Source organism: Balearica regulorum, chromosome 2 (assembly GCF_011004875.1).
Source record: "Balearica regulorum gibbericeps isolate bBalReg1 chromosome 2, bBalReg1.pri, whole genome shotgun sequence".
Taxonomy (NCBI): Eukaryota; Metazoa; Chordata; class Aves; order Gruiformes; family Gruidae; genus Balearica; species Balearica regulorum.
The window spans coordinates 65,888,096-65,908,464 of record NC_046185.1 but is presented as its reverse complement, the minus strand read 5'-3'; the positions used below and the strand labels follow the sequence as shown (position 1 = coordinate 65,908,464).

The 20,369-nt window shown below is 41.9% G+C and overlaps 2 protein-coding genes across 3 annotated transcripts in view; one reads left to right on the top strand and one right to left on the bottom strand.

Annotated features, from left to right (window-relative positions):
- The window catches only part of RIPOR2 (RHO family interacting cell polarization regulator 2), a 69,586-nt gene extending 65,308 nt beyond the window's left edge, over positions 1-4,278 (top strand). Inside the window, 3 exon segments of the mRNA XM_075744580.1 lie at positions 1,108-1,198; positions 2,651-2,685; positions 2,687-4,278. Of these exon segments, the coding sequence (XP_075600695.1) occupies positions 1,108-1,198; positions 2,651-2,685; positions 2,687-2,968 (408 nt within the window). The 3' untranslated portion in view covers positions 2,969-4,278.
- A 4,912-nt stretch (positions 4,279-9,190) lies between these two features.
- GMNN (geminin DNA replication inhibitor) lies at positions 9,191-17,740 on the bottom strand. Of its 2 annotated transcripts, none has more exons than XM_075744579.1 (7): positions 17,608-17,740; positions 17,008-17,071; positions 15,162-15,260; positions 14,642-14,780; positions 13,832-13,914; positions 13,642-13,752; positions 9,191-12,203 (listed from the first exon to the last, which is right to left on the bottom strand). In XM_075744579.1, exons 2-7 carry the CDS (start codon positions 17,050-17,052, stop codon positions 12,003-12,005), a joined length of 678 nt encoding a protein of 225 aa, XP_075600694.1. In that variant the 5' UTR covers positions 17,053-17,071; positions 17,608-17,740; the 3' UTR covers positions 9,191-12,002. The 2 variants fall into 2 exon arrangements, with proteins under 2 accessions (XP_075600694.1, XP_075600693.1); XM_075744578.1 differs by having other exon boundaries at positions 17,646-17,651.
- Between the last annotated feature and the right edge of the window lie 2,629 nt (positions 17,741-20,369).

Below are 20,369 nucleotides of genomic sequence, written 5' to 3'. Positions count from 1 at the left end.
CAGGAAAAGGCAGACTAGGAACCAGTGGTGGGAACTGATGCTAGACACATTTAACTTGAGCAGCGTGGTTCCGATGCATCTTGAACAGTAAGAATGGCAACTGCTGGGAAAAAAAACTACTGAGGGAAAGGACCTCCATCATTTGGGATCTTCAAATAAAATGCTGAAGCCTTTCTGGCAGATATTATTTCAAGGATGGGAATGCGCCAACTGATAGTGACTGTGGATGAGCTAACCCAATGGCGGTCTCATCCACATCAAACCACATCGGCCACACCAGGCCCCACTCTGCATCTGTGTAGCTGTGGCCCCATCACTCACGTCAGTGTTTGAGCTGTAGTCACCAGTAGGCAGCCAGTGCAGGCTTGCCCTGAGTCAAGCACAAGTGACCAAGTTCAAAATGGGGTGCTGAGATTTAATGGCTATGGTAGCTAAGCCCTGATTCAGAGCATCCTAGACCAGACCTCTGTGCCCTTCAGATCGACTGGGCTCATACAAATCCTGACTCTGTGGCTCAGCGCTTCTTCCATGTTGCATGCTGGGGCAGGACCTGCCTTTCCTTTCCCTCCTCTCTTCTTGTGTTAAATAGCCTGCCAGAGACACTATGACAGCTCAGGCCTGATGTTTTTGTAGCAGAGCAGAATGGGATTATTCCTTGCTTTCTTCCCAAAATAGGAGAGGTGAGGCAGAAGTGTGGACACGTTGGGCGCCGGTTGGATGTGCTATGGTGAAACTCGTTCCCTTGCTGCCTGTCTCCTGTCCTCCTCCCTGCTGTACCCGTACGTGCCTTGGCACATTTGTGACCTTGTCCCATGGCCCATCACCCAGCCTACAGTCAGAAGAGGCAGACGTAGCTGGTCAGCCAGATTTATGCATGTAGCACATTGGGTAGGGAAATCAGAAAGGGTCCATGCTGACAGCAGAGAATATGCCTCCTCCTAGATGCTCCCCCTCAGGGAAAGCCCATTCCCCATGTCCCCACCAAGGCCCTCCCCTTGGAGCAGGAAGGGCAACACAGAGGATGCGGTCACGATTTCCACGCAAGGTTGTGAAATAAAACCACAGTGCCCTGTGCGGTGCTAATGCGGTTCTTTTTGCACTTCCCAGGCTGCTGAGAGCATTAAAATGCTGGTCACACTCTGCCAGTCTGACAATGAAGAAATCAGAAAAGTGGCGTCTGAAACCCTGCTCTCATTTGGTGAGTTACCCGTTTTAGAACAGTATTTCATTTTCTTTTTTAACAGAGCAGCATGTTATTCACCTGAGTTATACAAATGTGAGACTCAACTGAAACAAAACTTTATACCTAGATACTCAAACACATTAGAAAATACATATTCTTAGAAATCATTCGTTTTGAAAATGATGAAAATGGACCAAAGAGAAGTGAAATTGCATGAGTCTGGAGGGGGAAGTAGAAAAGGAAAGATAGTAAAGGAGAAAATGACAAACAAAAATAATTCATAATGACTCTGAAGACCAAGGAGCCTTGAGGAGGCAGGACTGGCACACTGCCTGCTGCATATCTTACACCCTCCTCTTGGGGATCCCCTCTGATCACCCCTGTAGTGCCATTATCACACTTCAAGTGCCATTAGCACTGCCAAGTGTTCTGGATCTGAATTATCTTTACATGCTTATTTGGACAGATCCTAGCCTGCAAGTCCTCCTTCACATGGTACCTCAGGCACCTTGTATTGACCTTTGTTTGTCCTTGAGACAAGAGATACCCTGTTCATTAACCTATAATCCAACTGCCTAGCAGTGAGTGACTGCAAGTGTGGCTGTGCAGTTTCAGGGTCCCAATAATTCAGTGACACAGAAAAATTGTATTTACCTGGCCTTTAGGCTAAGCACAAATTTCTACTCTGTGAGTATGCGTTCATCTGTAATTGTAGTTAGTTAGGCAAATTCTTCAAACATACTCTTTCATTCACCAGTTCAGCAGGAATTCACTCTGCTGCTGGACGTGTTACTGCTCAGGTTATAAAACAATTAGCCCAGGGACAATTTTGTAAACTCCAGGAGATTGTACTGCCACTCTTCTAGATGACATACAGAGAACCTTTTGATTCCTAATGGTCAATTCAACACACAAGGTTGAATAGGTGCGTATAGATGACAGTACCTAAGAGAAAAGGGTTTCAGAGACACAAATAGTTAAATTCAGCAAACATACTGCTTCCTCTTTTTCAGCGGTATGTAAATAAAGATGTGGCTAGACTCACTTCTTTAAAATGCCAGGAGGTGAGAAGTGGGTAAACTTTCTATTGTCCAAAGTAGAAGTGGATAAACATCATCTGCCTTGAGTGTATCACTGCTGCAGCCGAGACCTCGACAAGCACCGTAGATCATTAAGACAAGTCTACAGATATTGTCATCTAATCATACAAGCCATGTCTGCTTCTGTTTTGCTCTAGATAAAACCAGCAAATTACAAGAGAAAATTAAAAAAAAAAAAGGTGAACATTCATAGCATGCTTAATTTTTCCAAGTAATTTCTGAATTTGCCTTCAACAACATAAGAAATTTTAAGAAGGGAAAGTTGTTACTGGCAGATCAGTACTTTCAAAGAGCAGAGAATCCAGTATTTTTAATGTTGTAGGGCAGTGATATAACACATTATTGTGCTTTAACATTTTGTATTCAGGTGAAGATGGGAGACTGGCATACGAACAGCTGGACAAATTCCCCCGGGAATTTGTTAAAGTTGGAAGCCGCCGTGGAACTGAAGCTGCGACAGCTTTTTAGGTGGAAAAGAACCTGCCTGCATTTAACAGTCGTTAAAGTAGGATGGAGCTGCACTTCAGGGAGGGGAGCAGAAGGAAGGCTTTTGAAGAATTCTATGAGAATGTCCCAAAATGTAGCAATTTACAGACTTCTTAAGGAAAAGCAAAATCTAAAATCCAGAACCAAGAGTTCCTATCGGCACCTCTTTGCAGCTCATGATGGAACAGTCGGACGCTGAGGAACAAGACTTTGATTTGTAACAAATAATGTAATTGCAGTTATTCAACCTCAAGAAACTTCTGTGAGTTTTTAGAATTTGGCATCTTCGTATATTTTACCAAGTATTACATTTACTTCCTTGAAGTTGTCGTGAAAGCTTGAGACATGCGATACTGTATCTAACAAGGACAAGCAGGAGGCCACCTGAGCAGGACTGCAAAGAAGCTTTCTCTTCAACCCCCAGCTGAGCATCTGCTGCCATGCAAAGTCTCCAGCAGCAGGGAACACCACTCGGCTTTCCCAGTTTTTGTGTGAGTAATGAAATATAGAGCAAGTTTCTTCAAGTTTTGCCTCCAGAAACAGCATGATGTAAAACCCTGGGAGGTGTCACTTTGGTGACTCATTCTAAATGCCTCTGCTGGTCTTTTATTTCCTTTCTTTTGCCCTCCAGCAACAAACCATCATTAATCCAGAGATTTGTGAGGGGGAAATCAAACAATCATGTAGGTTTCCAAAAAGTAAATGAAAAGGTAAAGTGCATTTATTTATTCCGACAAGGAGTGAATACAGCTAATTGCATGAGTCCCCAAAGCCATTTGGTCCTGTAAGTTGCAGGCAGGATTGGATTTCTTACACTCTAATTAGTGGATCATAGCTTCTATAGAGTGATTTCAATATAAAGAACTAGAACAAACTAAAGTGGACCTGGGAGGCAGTAATAAACAGAGGGTGGAGTGAATGCGTTCCCCCCTCACTGTAAGGATGAAAGACAGTGAGTGCTCCAAGCTGTTGATTATGAGCCTTAAGTTAACAGGGGAGGTGAATAGAATTTAACAGAAGAGTGTTCCTGTACTGTGTTCATTATGCATGAAATGCTTTTTAGATGTCAATTAAAGTATCCAAATTTGCATAGACTACATAGAAAAGATTGCAAACAATTCAGATCAAAAGGAAGCCTCCTGCGCCAATGATAGGGGCAGGCAGGGGTCATGTTGTTTTGGGGTTGTTACTGTGAATGTTACAACAATGTACATATCTGTATATTTATAAATATATATATATTCTTCCTTTCATTAAAAAAGTACATTTTTGCACAGTTCAAAATTCTCACTTGTTTACTGAGGGATATAGACTCTTTTTGCAGAAGGTGATACCACCACATTATGGTTTTTATACCATGCCTATTCCATCAGCTGAATTCTTCCAAGGTGTCCTTTTGTACTGACCTCTGCTTCTTTTATTATTTTTTTTGTTGCTTTTAGTTTTGTGGCATTTGTACTTACCATATTTCCTATCACATTTAAGTTATAATAAAGATTATTTTTTAATTACTAAGCACATCAGTCCATATGTATAATCACTCTTTCTATCAGCAGGTGGCTCATACGACCTTCAAACATCATGGAAGTCACCTGCTCGGATTTCTTACAGCATAGAAATAATTTGTGTTTTGTACTACATCAACCTTATTAAGACGTAGAAGAACATTACTTTAAGATCTTACACAAACATCTAAATTAGAGCAAGGAAACAATACACATAGCAAGGACTACTGCCTGAGGGCGGACAGAGAACTGCAACTTCTTGTGCAGTGGGAGAAATGGTGCAATACTTGCTTGTGTTTTAATACGCACGACTCCTGCATTTTCATTTTTTTTGCTGGCCAAGGGGGGGTGAGTGGCAAACTGTTTTAGTAATTGAAGCCACAAAAGTAGGAAAAGTAGAGAAGGGATGAAACTATAGTGAAAACAACTGCTTTTAGTTGTACTTCTGTGAGGAGAGCCAAAGACAATTTTTAAAAAGCCAGTTTTAAACTAAAATGCTCTTTTGGAAGCAAGGGAAGGGCTGTGCACTCTCGGTGTTCCTTATCTGATTGCTCCAGTATGTCTGTGCAGGCCCTTGCTCCCATCCCAGAGCATCAGCAAGAGGCTGATACACTATTCAAAAAGTAGATGAGAATATTCTTATATTCCCATATCTGTCAAAAGCTCCTACCCGTAATACATACCATCTGTCAAACGCTTGCTTGTAGTTTGCGTATCACAGTGTGGAACACGATTCTGTTAAAGCAAAAGCTATGGAGTCATCGGGTTGTGGGTGCTACATGCTGAAATGTTGCTTAGGAACCAGTGAGATGAGTTTACTTTCAGGCAAGCATTAGTACCCTACGTTTCTAGCTACTCCTAGTTTAAGTTCAGAGCAAACCAGCTTTGTGTGTCATTCAAGATACTTCTTGAGAAAAGCTCCACAAGGACTAGCAGAAAATACGCTGCAGAAGCTCCAGGGCTGTTACCAAACTTTTGCTGATTACTTCTTCCCCTCTGTGAAGAACAACTCATGTCAGACAGGAGACACTCTTTTTCCTCTTACCAATGTTCAGGCTTATGGCGCAGACCCGGGGAACGCAGAACTGCCTATCGAGCGGAGAACGCAGGGCTGCTCGCCTATACAGGCACCATGTTGCCTGCAGCTTATATCTACCTATACCTACTCTCATCTCATTGCAGTTTAAATCCACCCTTTGAGAAGTTTATTAACCTAAAGTTGATCTCCTACACCATTATAACCATTAACGTATACAGCTCATACAAACTAGAAAGGAACAAATCCTGCTCTCAGTGAAGTCAGTGAGGAGGTCCACAGGAATTTTAGTGGGAATGGTTAGACCAGATTTACTTCCTATTGTGGTATCAGAGACTGGCAAGCTTGAATCTCTAGATGTGTAGAGGCCAAATTTCACTTTGAGCACTGTTTTACAAAAATAAAGAGAGTCATGTCCTAACACAATTCGTGACAACATATGAAAAAATCACACTCTTAAGAATGAAACCAAACAAAATTCTGTAAGTAACAAACCCTTGAAAAAGTGAATGAACCTTAAAGCTCCCAAAACCAGAAGGCAAATAAAAAGGAACAAACCATGTATCTGCTGGAGGGACAACGCAGCTGAGCACAAGCAATCCAGGAAGTTCCTGAAATGTGTTGATGACAACTTTCTCCTCCAAGTGATAGAGGAGCCCACGAGGAGAGGTGCCATGCTGGACCTTATTCTCACCAATAAGGAGGGCTTGGTAGGGGATGTCAAACTCAAGGTCAAGCTTGGCTGCAGTGACCGCGAAATGGTGGAATTCAAGATCCTCAGGGCAGCGAGGAGGGCGCGCAGCAAGCTCCCTACCCTGGACTTCAGGAGAGCAGACTTTGGCCTCTTCAGGGATCTGCTTGGTAGACTACCATGGGACAAAGCCCTGGAAGGAAGAGGGGCCCAATATTCACAGCTGGCTAATATTCAAGGGTCACCTCCTCCAAGCTCAGGAGCAATGCATCCCAACAAAGAGGAAGTCAAGCAAATCCACCAAGAGGCCCCCGTGTATGAACAAGGAGCTCCTGGGCAAAGTCAAACAAAAAAAGGAAGCCTACAGAGGGTGGAAGCAAGGGCAGGTAGCCTGGGAGGAATAGAGAGAAACTGTCCGAGCAGCCAGGGATCAGGTTAGGAAAGCCAAAGCCCTGATAGAAATTAGTCTGGCCAGGGATGTCAAGGACAACAAGAAAAGCTTCTATAGGTATGGCAGTGATAAAAGGAGGACGAGGGAAAATGTGGGTCCCCTCTGGAATGAAACAGGTGACCTGGTTACCCAGGATATGGAGAAGGCTGAGGTACTCAAGTGCTTTGCCTCAGTCTTCACTGGCAAATGCTTGAGCCACACTGCCCAGGTCGCAGAAGGCAGGGACTAGGAGAATGCAGAACCGCCCACTGTAGGAGAAGATCAGGTTTGAGAATATCTAAGGAACATGAAGTTTTCAATGGCCAAGTGCAAGGTCCTGCACGTGGGTGGGTGCAATCCCAAGCACAACTATAGGCTGGGTGAAGAATGGATTGAAAGCAGCCCCGAGGAGAAGGACTTGGGGGTGTTGATTGATGAGAAGCTCAACATGAGCCGGCAGTGTGCGCCTGCAGCCCAGAAAGCCAACCGTGTCCTGGGCTGCATCAAAAGAGGTGTGACCAGCAGGTCGAGGGAGGTGATCCTGCCCCTCTACTCTGCTCTTGTGAGACCCCACCTGGAGTACTGTGTCCAGCTCTGGGGGCCCCAGTACAGGAGAGACATGGAGCTGTTGGAGCGAGTCCAGAGGAGGCCACGAAGCTGATGGGAGGGCTGGAGCACCTCTCCTATGAGGACAGGCTGAGAGAGTTGGGCTTGTTCAGCCTGGAGAAGAGAAGGCTCCAGGGAGATCTAATTGTGGCTTACCAGTACCTGAAGGGGCCTACAGGAAAGATGGAGAGGGACTGTTTGTCAGGGAGTGTAGTGACAGGACAAGGGGTAATGGGTTTAAGCTGAAGGAGGGTCGATTTAGATTAGGTGTTAGAAAGAAATTCTTTACTGTGAGGGTGGTGAGGCACTGGAACAGGTTGCCCAGAGAAGCTGTGGCTGCCCCACCCCTGGAAGTGTTCAAGGCCAGGTTGGATGGGGCTTTGGGCAACGTGGTCTAGTGGAGGGTGTCCCTGCCCCTGGCAGCAGGGGGGTTGGAACTAGGTGATCTTTAAGGTCCCTTCCAAACCAAACCATTCTATGATTTTATGATATATTTGTCTCATAACTTACACATTTTTACGCTCGCAGTGCTGACAGCCTTTCCTACCACATTAATGCAAGAGCTCTTCTTTGTGGATTAGGAAAAAACAGATGCATAGAGGTGATTGATGGACGCTTACCAACACACAAAGGAACCAGCAGGCAATAATTATAAAACCTCTTTCTTAAGGCTGCAGCAGGTTGACAAATTTAAATGTTTGGGCCACCCCAGAAAAGTACATTAGGAAAAAGTTCCTGTACCAAAATAACTTTGCAGCAGTGGAGACTGAAGAGCTAGGGAGCTCTCCAGGAAAACTGCCCTCAGGAAAGGGCTTTCCTGGTAGTTTTGTTGGTGGTTTATTCTCATGGTTTTTGTGAACTACGGTGGTTTTCACTACTCCTGCCACGCTATTAATGTCTGTCTGAGTTCTGCCAGGTAGAAATAAACCCGTAGTGCCTCTACGCTGCTCTAGCTACAGCAGCAGCATAAGTTAGGCTGCCCAGAGTTTCACGCTGCTATCGGTAAGACTCCCCTGTGCCCGGCATACCTTCAGAAAAAGCTATCTACTATAGCTTTACTCTATGCTGCAGTCTGCTCTATACTGATTACTGCTGTCTTTAAGCATTCAGAATTAGGAGTCAATAGGACTGCTGGACTTTGTGTCTTAAGCGTGGACCCCTGCTTTGCTGACTGGTAATGGAATTTGCCTGACGATAGGATGCACAGCACCCCCCTTCAAATGGCTGTGGTGCTCCCGAGGGTACGACAAAGGTGTCGTCATACCCAAGGGTTTGACCTTGAACAGGGCCGATCACATTTCATTACAGGCAGTTGTTGGCAGATTGACAAAGCCACAGCAAATTAAAGTTTCTCAGAACACCATTATCATTTGTGAACTACTTCATGTTATTACAAGAATGGAACGAGAAATTAACAATGCACAATAAACACTTCCTGTGAAGAAAATGTTGATGATAACAATGCAATTCAGTCTCAAGAACACTGGAAACATGCGGCCTTGGCAGATTTGCAAACCTTCTGCTCAAATCCAGTTCTGCAAACAACCTCAGATGGCCCTTAAGGAAAAGTAAATGAATACACAGTGTGCTTCCTTGCAAAAGTCAGTGACCAGCTTCATTACTGACGCACAGGCTGCAACACAAACTGCAACACATGACAATGCTGTAGGCCCTTACATAAGCAATACAATGCCAAACAGCAAGTGATTTCAGTTGCCGAGCTGTCATTGTGTAATTCACTTCTCCTCCACACATTGTCTTAAATACACTTAATTACGCTAAAATTGGTATTTTTGTTAAACCAATTAAAAGTTCTTCCTCACACAAGCCCTCAACCCTCCCCACAGTTGGCTTGCCTCTGCTAGTCCCTGCACAGCTGTTCCTTCTTGAAACATCCGGCACCTGGAAACAGCCCATCTCCCCACACGTCAGTCTTACAGATCTGAAATTCCGTCCTGTTCGGACACGCATACGTTATGGGAGAAGCGCTAGGAAGGATGCAGTAGGTGCATCCCACATCTGAGCAGCCTCAGGATGCTTCAGTGAAAGGTGAGATCACAGCCATAGCCTCTGCAATGAAACAGAGTCAGCACACTGGTCAAGTTGGCACACCAAAGTATTTATAACTTCTTGGAAAGAATCACATTGCACAGTTAGATTCCAGAACTGATAATTTTATTCTGTTCAGCAGAATGTTCTCTGTGATTTAGCTGAATATGAAACTCTGTCTTTACTGATGTTGATTTTCAGCTGTTGCATAGTTATGCTTTAGTGGTATAAACAAAAATAAAAGGTCAGATAGTTGTAAGAACTAATTACACAAATCTGTGTATAATTCCTATACATTTGACATGCATAAAGTTCCCAGGCTTACTATATACCATAGTTCTACTGCATCATGTTTTAAAAGCACTCAGGAATTTTCAGGACAATAAGTGAAAACTTAACCCTTGCAGAACATTTTTAAACAGCAATTAATGCAGCATCATACAACTTCTGACAACACTTCCATACATTAGCGTTTCTGATGTAATACTTATAGGGAGATCATTTGATCAAGGTCCAACACATCCATGACAGAAGCAGAGCATGTCTATGGGTTTTATTTCTATGCCACAATTCAGCTCTCATACTCAGTCTTCTCCTGCAGCACGCTGTTTCCAGAGTTTATACAGCAAATGATTCTCTCTGCTAATGAATTTAAGCTAATAAAATCCTAGCAGTCTTGGTTTAAAGACTTCTGGTGGAAATGTATATATTACAAAGTGGCAGGTGTCTTTTTGATGTTAAAAGTTTATTACAATAAAATGGGCCAAATGCTGCAATACATCCATCAACATGGAAGAACTTGCATGATTTATTTTATACACAATCCATTTCAACAGGAATACAGATCCAGCTACTCAATGGACTGTCTTGTTTATTATTTAATAACATCAATCAATAAAACCACAAGATTTAAATCTAATGAGCATTCTTCTTGACCATCTTGATGAAACTAAGAGAGACACAGATAATGCATGCAAATTCTGGATTTGTTACTTTTTAGCAGTTCTTTGTTCTAAGAACAGCACCTGTATTACAGCAGTTCACAGAGCAGGAGGTGAAAGGGTAGAGGAGTTGCACTTGGTGCCTCAGTCGGATCAGCCTGCGTGGCTAGCTAATTGTGCAACAGTGCTTTCTTCCTTCTACAGTGCCTGCAAACACAAAATATTCCTGATACTTAAAAATAAAGCCACTTCTGAACAATAACTGTTAACTATGAAATAACTTAAATTGCACTGCATAAAGACTATTATAAGAAGTTAAATTGCCTTTCCTTCTTTACTATTGTTGAAGAACTACTTTGAGATGAAAACTAATTAGAATCTGAGCTAGAAGAGGTTTAAGCCATTCAACAGTATTGTCTATTTCTTTTGAACAGAAAACCAAGGTTACTCTGCAAAGCAATTATTCAACATCCAGTTGTTTTTCACCTCAACCACAGCATCAGTGCAAGTCAAAGGACACACCTTTGTCACCATTTCTGCACTGTGATGAAAAGGATTATGCCTAAGCACCCCCTAGAGCACAAATTGGAAGGTGTAATCTTTTGTTTACAAAGTTCCCAGGAAAATCTAATGTCTCACCTTGTTGTTACTGGATTAACAATGAAATGGAAGCTAGAAGGAATACTGCTTCCCACAATGGTTCAGGGAATGTCACAACTGATATCAGTTGTGAAACATGAACTTATGACACCCACAGGGAGAGAATAAGCTGTGTGCCCTTTCACAGCTTATGCCACTGATAGCTCCAGGGGTGCATTCACACATACCCTGAGGCACCCGTTTTGGCAAGGCCTGATAGATCCATAAGCCAGAATCCCTGATGATCTCTGCTGCCTGAAAGACAGCTTTAAGCTCTCCACAAGATACTGCTATGGCCACCATCTTTTAAAGCCTTGCCTTGGGATACCTTGGTACTTACAGAACAACTGCCAAGTTCACTTAGGACTGGAAAAAAAATCTATATTAGACTTAGTCTCCCTTTCTACTTCAGTGCTTTCAACTGCAAGCCTTCCCCTCCCTCCCAATATGGAGGCCAGATAAGGTGCTGAAAGTTTTGAAGAGTGCTTTTTATTCCTGTAAACCTTTCAGAACATTACTGTCTTGGCAAAAAGGTGCCTCATCTCTCAGTAAATACCAGAGCAGTACTTTAAAAACAGACATGGAGTTTCCTTTCAGAATAGCTCTGAAGTGTAAGCTACTTTATCTCCCTCTAGTTTTCAGTACAGCTACTATGAGGAGCAAGAATACCCCACTTTTTTTTGCAAGTCAATAAATGTGTTTCTAAAAGAGACTAATACTTTGTACTTACTTAAGCTCTCATCTAGACATCTTTGAAAAGGCTCCCTTAAACAGAGGCAATTATTTCAAAACCCCTGAAAAGCATACATCTAACTAAACTTTAGATCTTGACTCTTGATTTTCTGAAGCCTCACCAACAGCACACAAGTTTTATTTTGCTTTCCCTAGCCACCAAAACCACTCTGTTCTCCACAATTCTGCAAATCTAAGGAATAAAAAACAGCCCAGGCACTCCCTAAAACACTTGAAAGTTTCCATCTACAGTAGTCACAATTGACTTACAAACCTGGAACTAGCCATTCCCCACTCAATAAGAGGCTGTTTTAATATGGCAAAGATTTATTTATCAATTTGCATGTATCAGGTCAGACCAACAGGTAAGATATTTACACAACAGTTTGAAATACACAGTATTTGCATTTCAGACAAGCAACTAAATGCAGCCTGTAGTAAGTCTTCTACACAGTATCCAGATAATCCCACTGCTACATAATTTCAGTTAAAAACCAACATCTGTAATGCTTCCACAGAAGTTTCTATACCTGAGGAGTTTTAGTATATCCTTTCAAGAGGAAGTCACAATTAAAAGCCACATACACAAGCCTATTTAAGGTTGTCATTCCAGTTGCAAATTTGCTTCCTTTGAAGCAAGGTCTGATATACACTCCCTTAAGCCACATGATACTTGTGCTGGCCCTTCTGAAGAAGTGCTATCTGCATCATCTCCACAGTTAAGTTCTTCATTTTCCTGTTCGGATTCCTCTGGAGCCAGACTCTTCAGTGTCTCAGGATTGTCAGGTGCTTCCCCAGTTAGTCTCTAGGAAAAATCCCAACAAAACAGAAGTTCACACTGTCTTTTTCTACTTAATAGCCAGGGAGGTAAGACTGTATGTTGAATTAAGCAAACAAATTATCTTCATTTGGAGATTGTTGATTATAATTAAAACATTCTTCAGTCAAAAAGCTTAGACACTTTGAGTTCAACTCAAATTGCTAACTCTAAATCACAGACCACATCTGGTTTGTTGAGTGTTAAGTCTTCCTTAGGTTCTTCAATTGGACAGGTTTTATCATCAGAAAACAAAATATGGGAAACAGCTTCCCAGGTTAAATATTACTATAGTAGTATATAGGTTTAGTTTTAGAAAGATTACTATACAACAGATTAAGTTCATAATTTTTAATCAGAGATAATGAAGCTACATTAAGTCTAGATGAACTGGAAGACCCAGCAGTTTCTAGCACTTGATGATCAAACTAGAAGTTCCTTACCTAACCTGATCTAAGGAAGAACAGGACTCTAAGAGGCTGCTTTTGAGGCTTCTGGTTGGTTGATGTATCACTTAAGGCTCATTATAGCTTCAGAAGCTAGCAGCTCACTAATAAGTGAACTTAACCATTGAGGAACTGCAGAGAAGTTTCCAGCATCAGTCCTTAAGTCTGTGGTTTTATCACTAACAAGCAGCATCCCCTGAATACCAAAAAAGATTCAAATGCAGCAAAATAGAGGAGTCTTTGAAGACTGATCTAAATAATTGCACTAAAAAACAACCTAGATAAGATTAGTATCAATGTTCCATGGCTATATATTTATCACAGCTTCAGAGACTGTTACTGAGAATGTACTGCTTTCATGGAACCAATGGCACAACTACCTGTCCCCAAGGACTTCTAGGAGGAAGCTATTTTGAGATTTACAAGTTCATGAACCCTATAGACTTTGTACATTAGCCCCTTTTTGGGCCACACACCCAGCAATTCCTCAGTGAAACTTTGACTTTAAAGAGCATAGGTGCTTCCTTCTCCCTCTCACTGCTCTGCTTTGCATATCCCTGTTTCAAGCTTAATTCCTCAAAAGACACAGCCAGTACAAACACTTCATTTAGCCAGTAACCTCACACAACCTATTAAACACTTGAACTTAAGTTGTCTCAGAGAAGTAAAAATGAACCCTTCCTTCCCATATCACCATCTCTAACGTGCAAAACCTGTTAAGACAATAGGTTGAATCTTCCCTTCAGAAAACACCCCTCCTAAGTACTTTTCTCATTACTCCTGTGGATTTTAAGCTGGAAAAACTCATCCCCTAGAAGGGGCTTTATGCCTCTAGATTAGAACATTACCACAACAAACAGCTAGACTGTAATGTAAAATGAAGAGTTGTGTGAACACAGAACAGAAGTCATGATTCATTAAACTATCTTTGCTGGTTTCTCACTTTTTCATTCTATAACATTAACTGAAAAGTCAAGTACCTCAATCATGCTGGTCATATAATGCACATGTTCAGCAAGGGACATTAGCTCTTCATTTTCTTCTTTTAGGCGGGCAATTTCGCCATCTTTCTGTTCAATTTCTTTGTGCAGCTGAGTTCAAAGAACAAAATGTTAAGACAGGAGTACAAGAGCCAGTGGTAAAGAAATAAGTTACTCTTTCACTAGCTACCTTTTCATTTTCTTGAAGTACTTCATACAGAGCCTTCCTCCTCTCTTCAGCCAATTCTTTCCAATATTGAGATGAAGGGCTTCCTGAAATAAGCAGCTACAGTAAGTCTGTGCAAAGGCTAAATTCTTAAGATCATCTTAAAATATTTAACTTTTGTATACAACTCTTCTATAAAGTATGATAAGAACTCACAACTAATCTCTGGGAAAACACTATACAGAGTAAGTTTACAGCTAGAGACAGTTTTACAAAACCAGAGATCCTATGCTGTATTAATGGCCATACAGGTAGTCTTCAAGAAGCTGCCTCAAGTATGGCAGCAGGCTTTGCAAGCCAGCAGTCACATTCACAATTGTCAGTCTTGATGCATACTTTGTGGAAGATGGAAGTCTTATTCCCATGTCACTGTCCACACACTGGGCTTAACCAGTCTCCCACTGAACTTGAGATACTTTCAAACTGGTTGTGAAAAACTGCACATGCAGCACACTGCCAAACCAGACTTTCATTTCAACTTAATTATTAGTCACTCGAAAGCTTGCAGCTAGGCCAAAGTAACCAACTAAGGGACTTCTTAACACTGCTGCGCACCAAGTTTATGGTAGCCAGTAGCTGAGAACCATTCTGCAACACTAGTTATCTATACTGCATTCACTATACCACAGAGGGCAAGTATTATTTATTCCTGCTAGGCATTATGTAAAAACCTAAGCCCTTATCTAACTAAGAAAGGAACCATATTTCAAGTTATATTCCAATGGGAGCATAGCATTTAAAGTGCAAGAAAACATTTTAGGAATTACCACATACCTTTTATCATGAGATCTACAGCTTGAATGGCATCATTCATATTCTCATTTTCTTGCTCCTTGTCCACAGACATCTCAGCTTTACAAGCCTTTGAGGTCAACTTGTTATTTTGGAGTTTCCTTTTGACTGAAGATTTCTTCTGCATAAAACACAACCAAGTTTAACTTCAGAGCAATGTTACAGCTTTTTTTTTTTAAATATAACTTGTAAGTCTGCTCACCAATGAACGCAATATGTCTTTATAAACTCCAGTGTCTTCACATTATAGTTCTAATTTACAGACATCACCCTTGATACCCATAGGTTTAACATGAGAAAAAGTCTCAAACATTTTCCTGAAGCACTTCAAAATTGCTATTTTTAATATCCTTTATTACTAAAATAGTAAGTTGAAATTATGTCTCATTAGCTTGCAGATTGTACGTTTTTTCAAATATATTAGTTTTGAGTTAAAAGCTCAAAAGCATTTCACTATGAGTAGAAATAATTACACATCCACAGGTTCTCGTTTAATTCATACCTCATTATGTCTGCCAACCAGGCAACCTGTTGCTGAAGGCTGAATCATTTTAAGAGTCCGTCTTGAGGCAGCACTGCATATGGTGTCTGTGAGGTACTTCTAAAAAGACAAATACGGCTTCAGACCATTGTTGCTCTTACATAAACTGAGACTTCAGAGATTTGTCATGCTTCCAGTTAACCCATGGTTCATCTCAAGACAATAAGATGATACTTTAGTCTACATTAAGGCTTGGGCAAAGCAGGAGATCTAGTTATTTATAGCAGAGATGATGCTATGCTCATACCCTGCCTCTTAGAAAACCCTTACCCTTCATAAAGGGACCTGAACAGGTCTCATAGCAGAAATATTCTGACTAGATGTCAAGACCAGCTACAGTGCAGTCACACGTGTAAACTTCAGCTGCTCCCAAAGCTGTATTGACAACAGCAGTATTAGACTCCAGGGGAGAGACACAGTGACTGCAATTTTAAGTTTACTTGGTAAAGTCACACAGATCACCTTAGGCAGTACCCATTTGTTACCTGTGAACATACCCTCAAAAGTGTTCATTTAAATAACATGTTGCTTCAATTATCCATTAAAATGGATCTAAAGCTTCCTTGCTCTGATCCAGACAGGCTATTGTTTTGTATAAACAGTATGTTTATCACCTTTTCTGTCATGCATAAATATCTATTTCCTTCATTAAAGCTTCTGATTGGGTTGGTTACACTGCTACCACGGGATAGCAAACAATGGCAGACAACCAAGCAAGAATAGCCAGAATACAATGCCACACCAGCGTGAGAAAGTTACCAATTCACACTGTACTTCATATGACAAGACTTCGCCTTTCCCACGGTAGTTTCTGCCACCAATTACCCCACTGTTGAACTAAAGGACAAACACTAACCGCTGTGGGAACGAGAATCACACCGTGTGTCAGACACTGCTTGCTGCTATTGAAGGTTAGAGTTAAGCACGCTCTGCCAAGAAATTATTGACTAATACTTGAGTTAACCCATTGGAAGGGCAAAAAGCCACACTGAGGAATTTATACCCTATAGGTATATTTGCCCGCTATAGGACAAGACTACCATGTGTATAAGTCAAACTTCACTAGAATCACTCTGTCCCTCATGATAGAGGGCTACTAGCCTCTATTTTACATGGTATTTGTACAATTCCAAGTAGGGCCTATATTAAAAGGTTTAACAAAATAATTTTGTAACAACTGGAACAGGTATAAACTTCAGTAACTTATCAGTCATCTCAAAAACCTAAATCCTTTAAGCATTTCCACCAATTCCAAGGCAACTATGGTTCATGAGGGTGTCTTTAGAAACAGAACTGCTGGCATGAAGACTTCAATTAAAGCATGGTCAAGACAGATTTAACTCTTAGTAAGCTCATGCCTATAAAGAACAGGCTCCAGAACCTACTCTGCAACCTTTTAGCAGCCAGAATGATTCAGTAACCAAACTAAGGCAGGTAGCCAGCATCTAAAAAAATCACATGGAAAGACAGCAAGCTTAGTGTCAAACTAAAAAGGACTTGCAGTGAGAAAAAAGTAGTCATAAACACATATGCCCAAGCAGGACAGAGTGTTCCCAAGCCACATTGCCTGCCAGGAGGTTATTCAAGCCAACAGGACATAAGCCAGGTGGAAGCACATTGCAACAGATCCCTCTGTACTCCTTCAGTAGATATAAAACTTGTGTCAGACAGAGGGACTGCTTCCCAGAGAACTGAGTGCAAAACTCTAAACAAAGCAAGTTCTGAGATACTCTTGATAAATTTAATCTTCTATTTTCTATCTCTTATCTACTCCCATACTCTAGCCTTAAGACTTTAAAGCCTATACCTCCAAAGATCCTGATGATTTTTCTGAGTTCGGTTTCTGTTTCATTTTGGAATTAATAGGATCACTGCAAAAAGAAGCAATAGATTAGTAACATCAGGCTGCAACTGAAGATCAGGCACACTAGTTACAGAGTATCACAATTTCGGTTTAGCAACTTTTATGACAGCATTAAAAATTCAATCACGAATCGCGTGGTCAGCAGGCTCTTCCAGAGCCCTTGGAGCCCACTTGGGGCTCCTCCCTGAGGTGCGAGCTACAAGCGCGCTAGAAACGCAAAGCCCTGAGGGCACACCCGTGTCGCTGACACCAGTGGTGCCACACTAGCCCACCACAGACGCCACCACAGATTACAGCCCCAGGGATAGTGGCAGTGTGTGTGGGGGGGCGCGATTACGGGCTCATACCCAAGATGGCGGGGGGGAGGGGGGGCGGCACCCTCCCGCTCCCGCCACCCGAGCCCGCAGCGCTCCTCCTCGCTCGCCGGCGCGGCCAATGGGGAAGCGAGGTAGGAGCCCGCCAAGCCCCAAACGCAGCCATGAAAACCCGCAGCCCCCCCCTCCCCACCGGTTTAAACGGGACAGAGCCCCTCCCTCAACTCACCGTACGCGCCCAGCGAACGCCGCCCAGACCCCACTCACCTCCAGCCGCTCGCCGCACGGATCCCGCCAGCACGCGCACCCAACCGACCGCCCTCTCCCGCCCGGCGTGAGGCTATAAGGAACACGGAGGGCGGGGGGTACCGTCACGTGATCCGCCGGCGGCTCTTCGAGCCAATCGCAGGCCGCGCTCCCCCGTCCCGCCGGCGGAGTCACGCCCCCCGGGCCTCTGGCGGGAGGACGGGGGCCAGAGGGGAGGGACGGGCTGAGGGGGCCTGAGGGGACCAAAGCCCGCGGGAGGTAGGGAGGGCAAGTGCCTCTGCAGGTGGTCCGGGGAGAGCTTTTAATCGTGAGGAAGGTGAGAGGAAAACTCAAGAGTACAGCACTGGGCTGTGCGATACGTCAGCTATGAACTCATCGTGGCCCTGCCAGTGCCTTGCGGGGGGTGGGGGAGTGGACACAGGCCTGTCTGGTGCAATCTGCCCCCAGGCTGGAGTCACCTGAGCTGAAGCTGTAGGAAAGGAAACGCAGGAGCATTGCCTGGTGCTCATCCTGCGATAGGAAGTCTACTGGCTCCATATTCAAAGTCTCCCTGTAGCTTGAAACTAGATAGAAAGTTTCTCTGTTTTTTCCCATTATTTGTTTTGTAAAGACATTGTACCAAACCAAGTTTAATGATGTATCCACTTTATTGTCATCATGTCTATCTAAATACAGTACAATCTGCAAAACCAGGGAAGAAAATTAACATGGTTAAGCTACAGGATCTGATATACAACAATAATTTTACATATGATATAGACTACAACTCTTCATTAATTATGCATAAGGTATGCTGTTAAGTTTGTCAGAAGCCACTTTACAATTATGTTCTTGCAAATATTTGCATGTTTATCTTTTATTTATGCTAATAGTATCATCTGCTGACTTGTGAGTAAATGTTTGTAGAGTTAAGGACACATTCCTTGAAATCAAGGTCTCACAGCTAGCTTAGAGCAGCTATCAACATTTTTCCAGGCAATGTGATGGAGCCATTAGAAATTAGGATAATCCAGAGAAGTATTTATTTAGCATGCCACTCTGTTAGTCTTCTGTTTGGGAAGAAACTGTATGGTGCTTGCGAGAATGTCTTAAGGGGAATGTCATGGTCCGATGAAAGAAAGAAAGGCAGAACATAAAAAATGATGAATTAGGAAATCTTTAAACAAGGATAAGGAAATAACTCTGATCTCTCTTGCATAAACTTGTTCAGTCTCTCATTGTCCCATTTAAACTTTCATTGTCCACAATATCCTTTGGCAAGTACTTCTAGAGCTCAAATAGCCATTGTCTGAAGAACCCTCTACTTTTTTTTTTTTTCTTCTTTTCTTCTTTACTTTTGAACCTGATTCCTGTAGCTTCATTTGATGTCCTCGGCCCTTGTACTTGATGAGACAACAAACAATTGGTCCTCATATAGGCCACTGTTACACAGATTCCCCTCCAGTTCTCTCCCAGGTCTATTTAGCCATCCTTTATGTGAAAGCTGTTCCATCTTTCTGCTTTTTTTGTGAACTGTATGTGGTTTCATTTGCCTTTTTAACCACTGCTGAACATCAGGCTGACATTCTTGTGGAAATGTCTTGTCATAACTCTGAGATGTTATTCTTGAATGATGGTCAGTTCACAGTCTATTATTCAATATGTGAAATTAAGATTTTTTTTTTCCTATGTATGTTCCTTCTACGTTCATCTACATTGAATTTAATTGACTGCTGTATTCCCCAGATACTCAATTCTATAATGCCCTTCTGCAGTTTTTCAGTCACCTCTGTACCTATTATTTTGAATAATATAGTGTCATCAGCAAGCTGTCACCTCAGTAAGCTTTGTCTTCTATCAAGAAAATGAAAATAACATGTGCAGAAATGTCTAGCTAAATTACTATTGTTCTGTTAGAGTACTAAAAAAAAAAAAAGCTCATGGTCTTAATTTAATTCTTGTTGACCCTAGAAGAAAATTTGAAATTTCCATATTCCAAAACACTAGCAGATATGCTAAACTCTGGTCAAATATACACATAAATCTTACCAGCATTAGATCTCCTTTCAGAAGGATCTGGATACAAGTAATGTGTACATAAACACAATATTAAAACATTCCTATTTTTATGTTTTATGTATTGTTATATAGCAATATAAATATGCAATATAAAATACATTGTACAAAACATTTAAATTATATGTGTGCATAGATTTCCATACATAAAAGGCAACGTGTATTTTATGGCTGTGATACAATTTTTGTAATACTAATGTTTTCAAGTGAAACTTGCTCAAAGATTACCTTTTCAAAATTTGGTTTTAATTCATTACAAAGTTTTCAGGTTGATTTACAGTTCAGAAGTGGAATAACTGCTTTTGGAAATGCTGATAATTGGAAAGGGCCGAGGTAATGGGAGATGGTTCTGATGTGACAGTTCTGTTTGTTTTCCCTTTTAATTTGTTCCTTGCTGGAGGCATATGATCCGCGGGTTTGTTACAAGGGTGCCACTCCTTCAATTTATCCAGCTGAAGAACATGTCCTGTTACGAACCACCGTGTCTCAGAGTTTTCCTTCAGTTCAGTTTCTTCAGTTTGAAAGGCTTGCAAAGAATCCCTTCACCGTGTCAGAAGGAACACTGGGAGCTTATTATTAGAAGCTTATTCACAGTCTTAACTGTGGGAAACCGGTATAATTATATAAAAATGTCACAGAAATGTTTCAAGTTACTTTATTGTAATAATT

Bases quoted from the DNA above. Each gene is read 5' to 3' on its own strand.
- GMNN (XM_075744579.1), bottom strand. From the start codon at position 17,052: ATGAAACAGAAACCGAACTCAGAAAAATCATCAGGATCTTTGGAG. The intron at 13,915-14,641 runs GTATGTGGTAAT...TGCTTATTTCAG, and splicing joins TGTAGATCTCATGATAAAAG to GAAGCCCTTCATCTCAATAT. The intron at 13,753-13,831 runs GTAGCTAGTGAA...CTTTGAACTCAG, and splicing joins TACTTCAAGAAAATGAAAAG to CTGCACAAAGAAATTGAACA.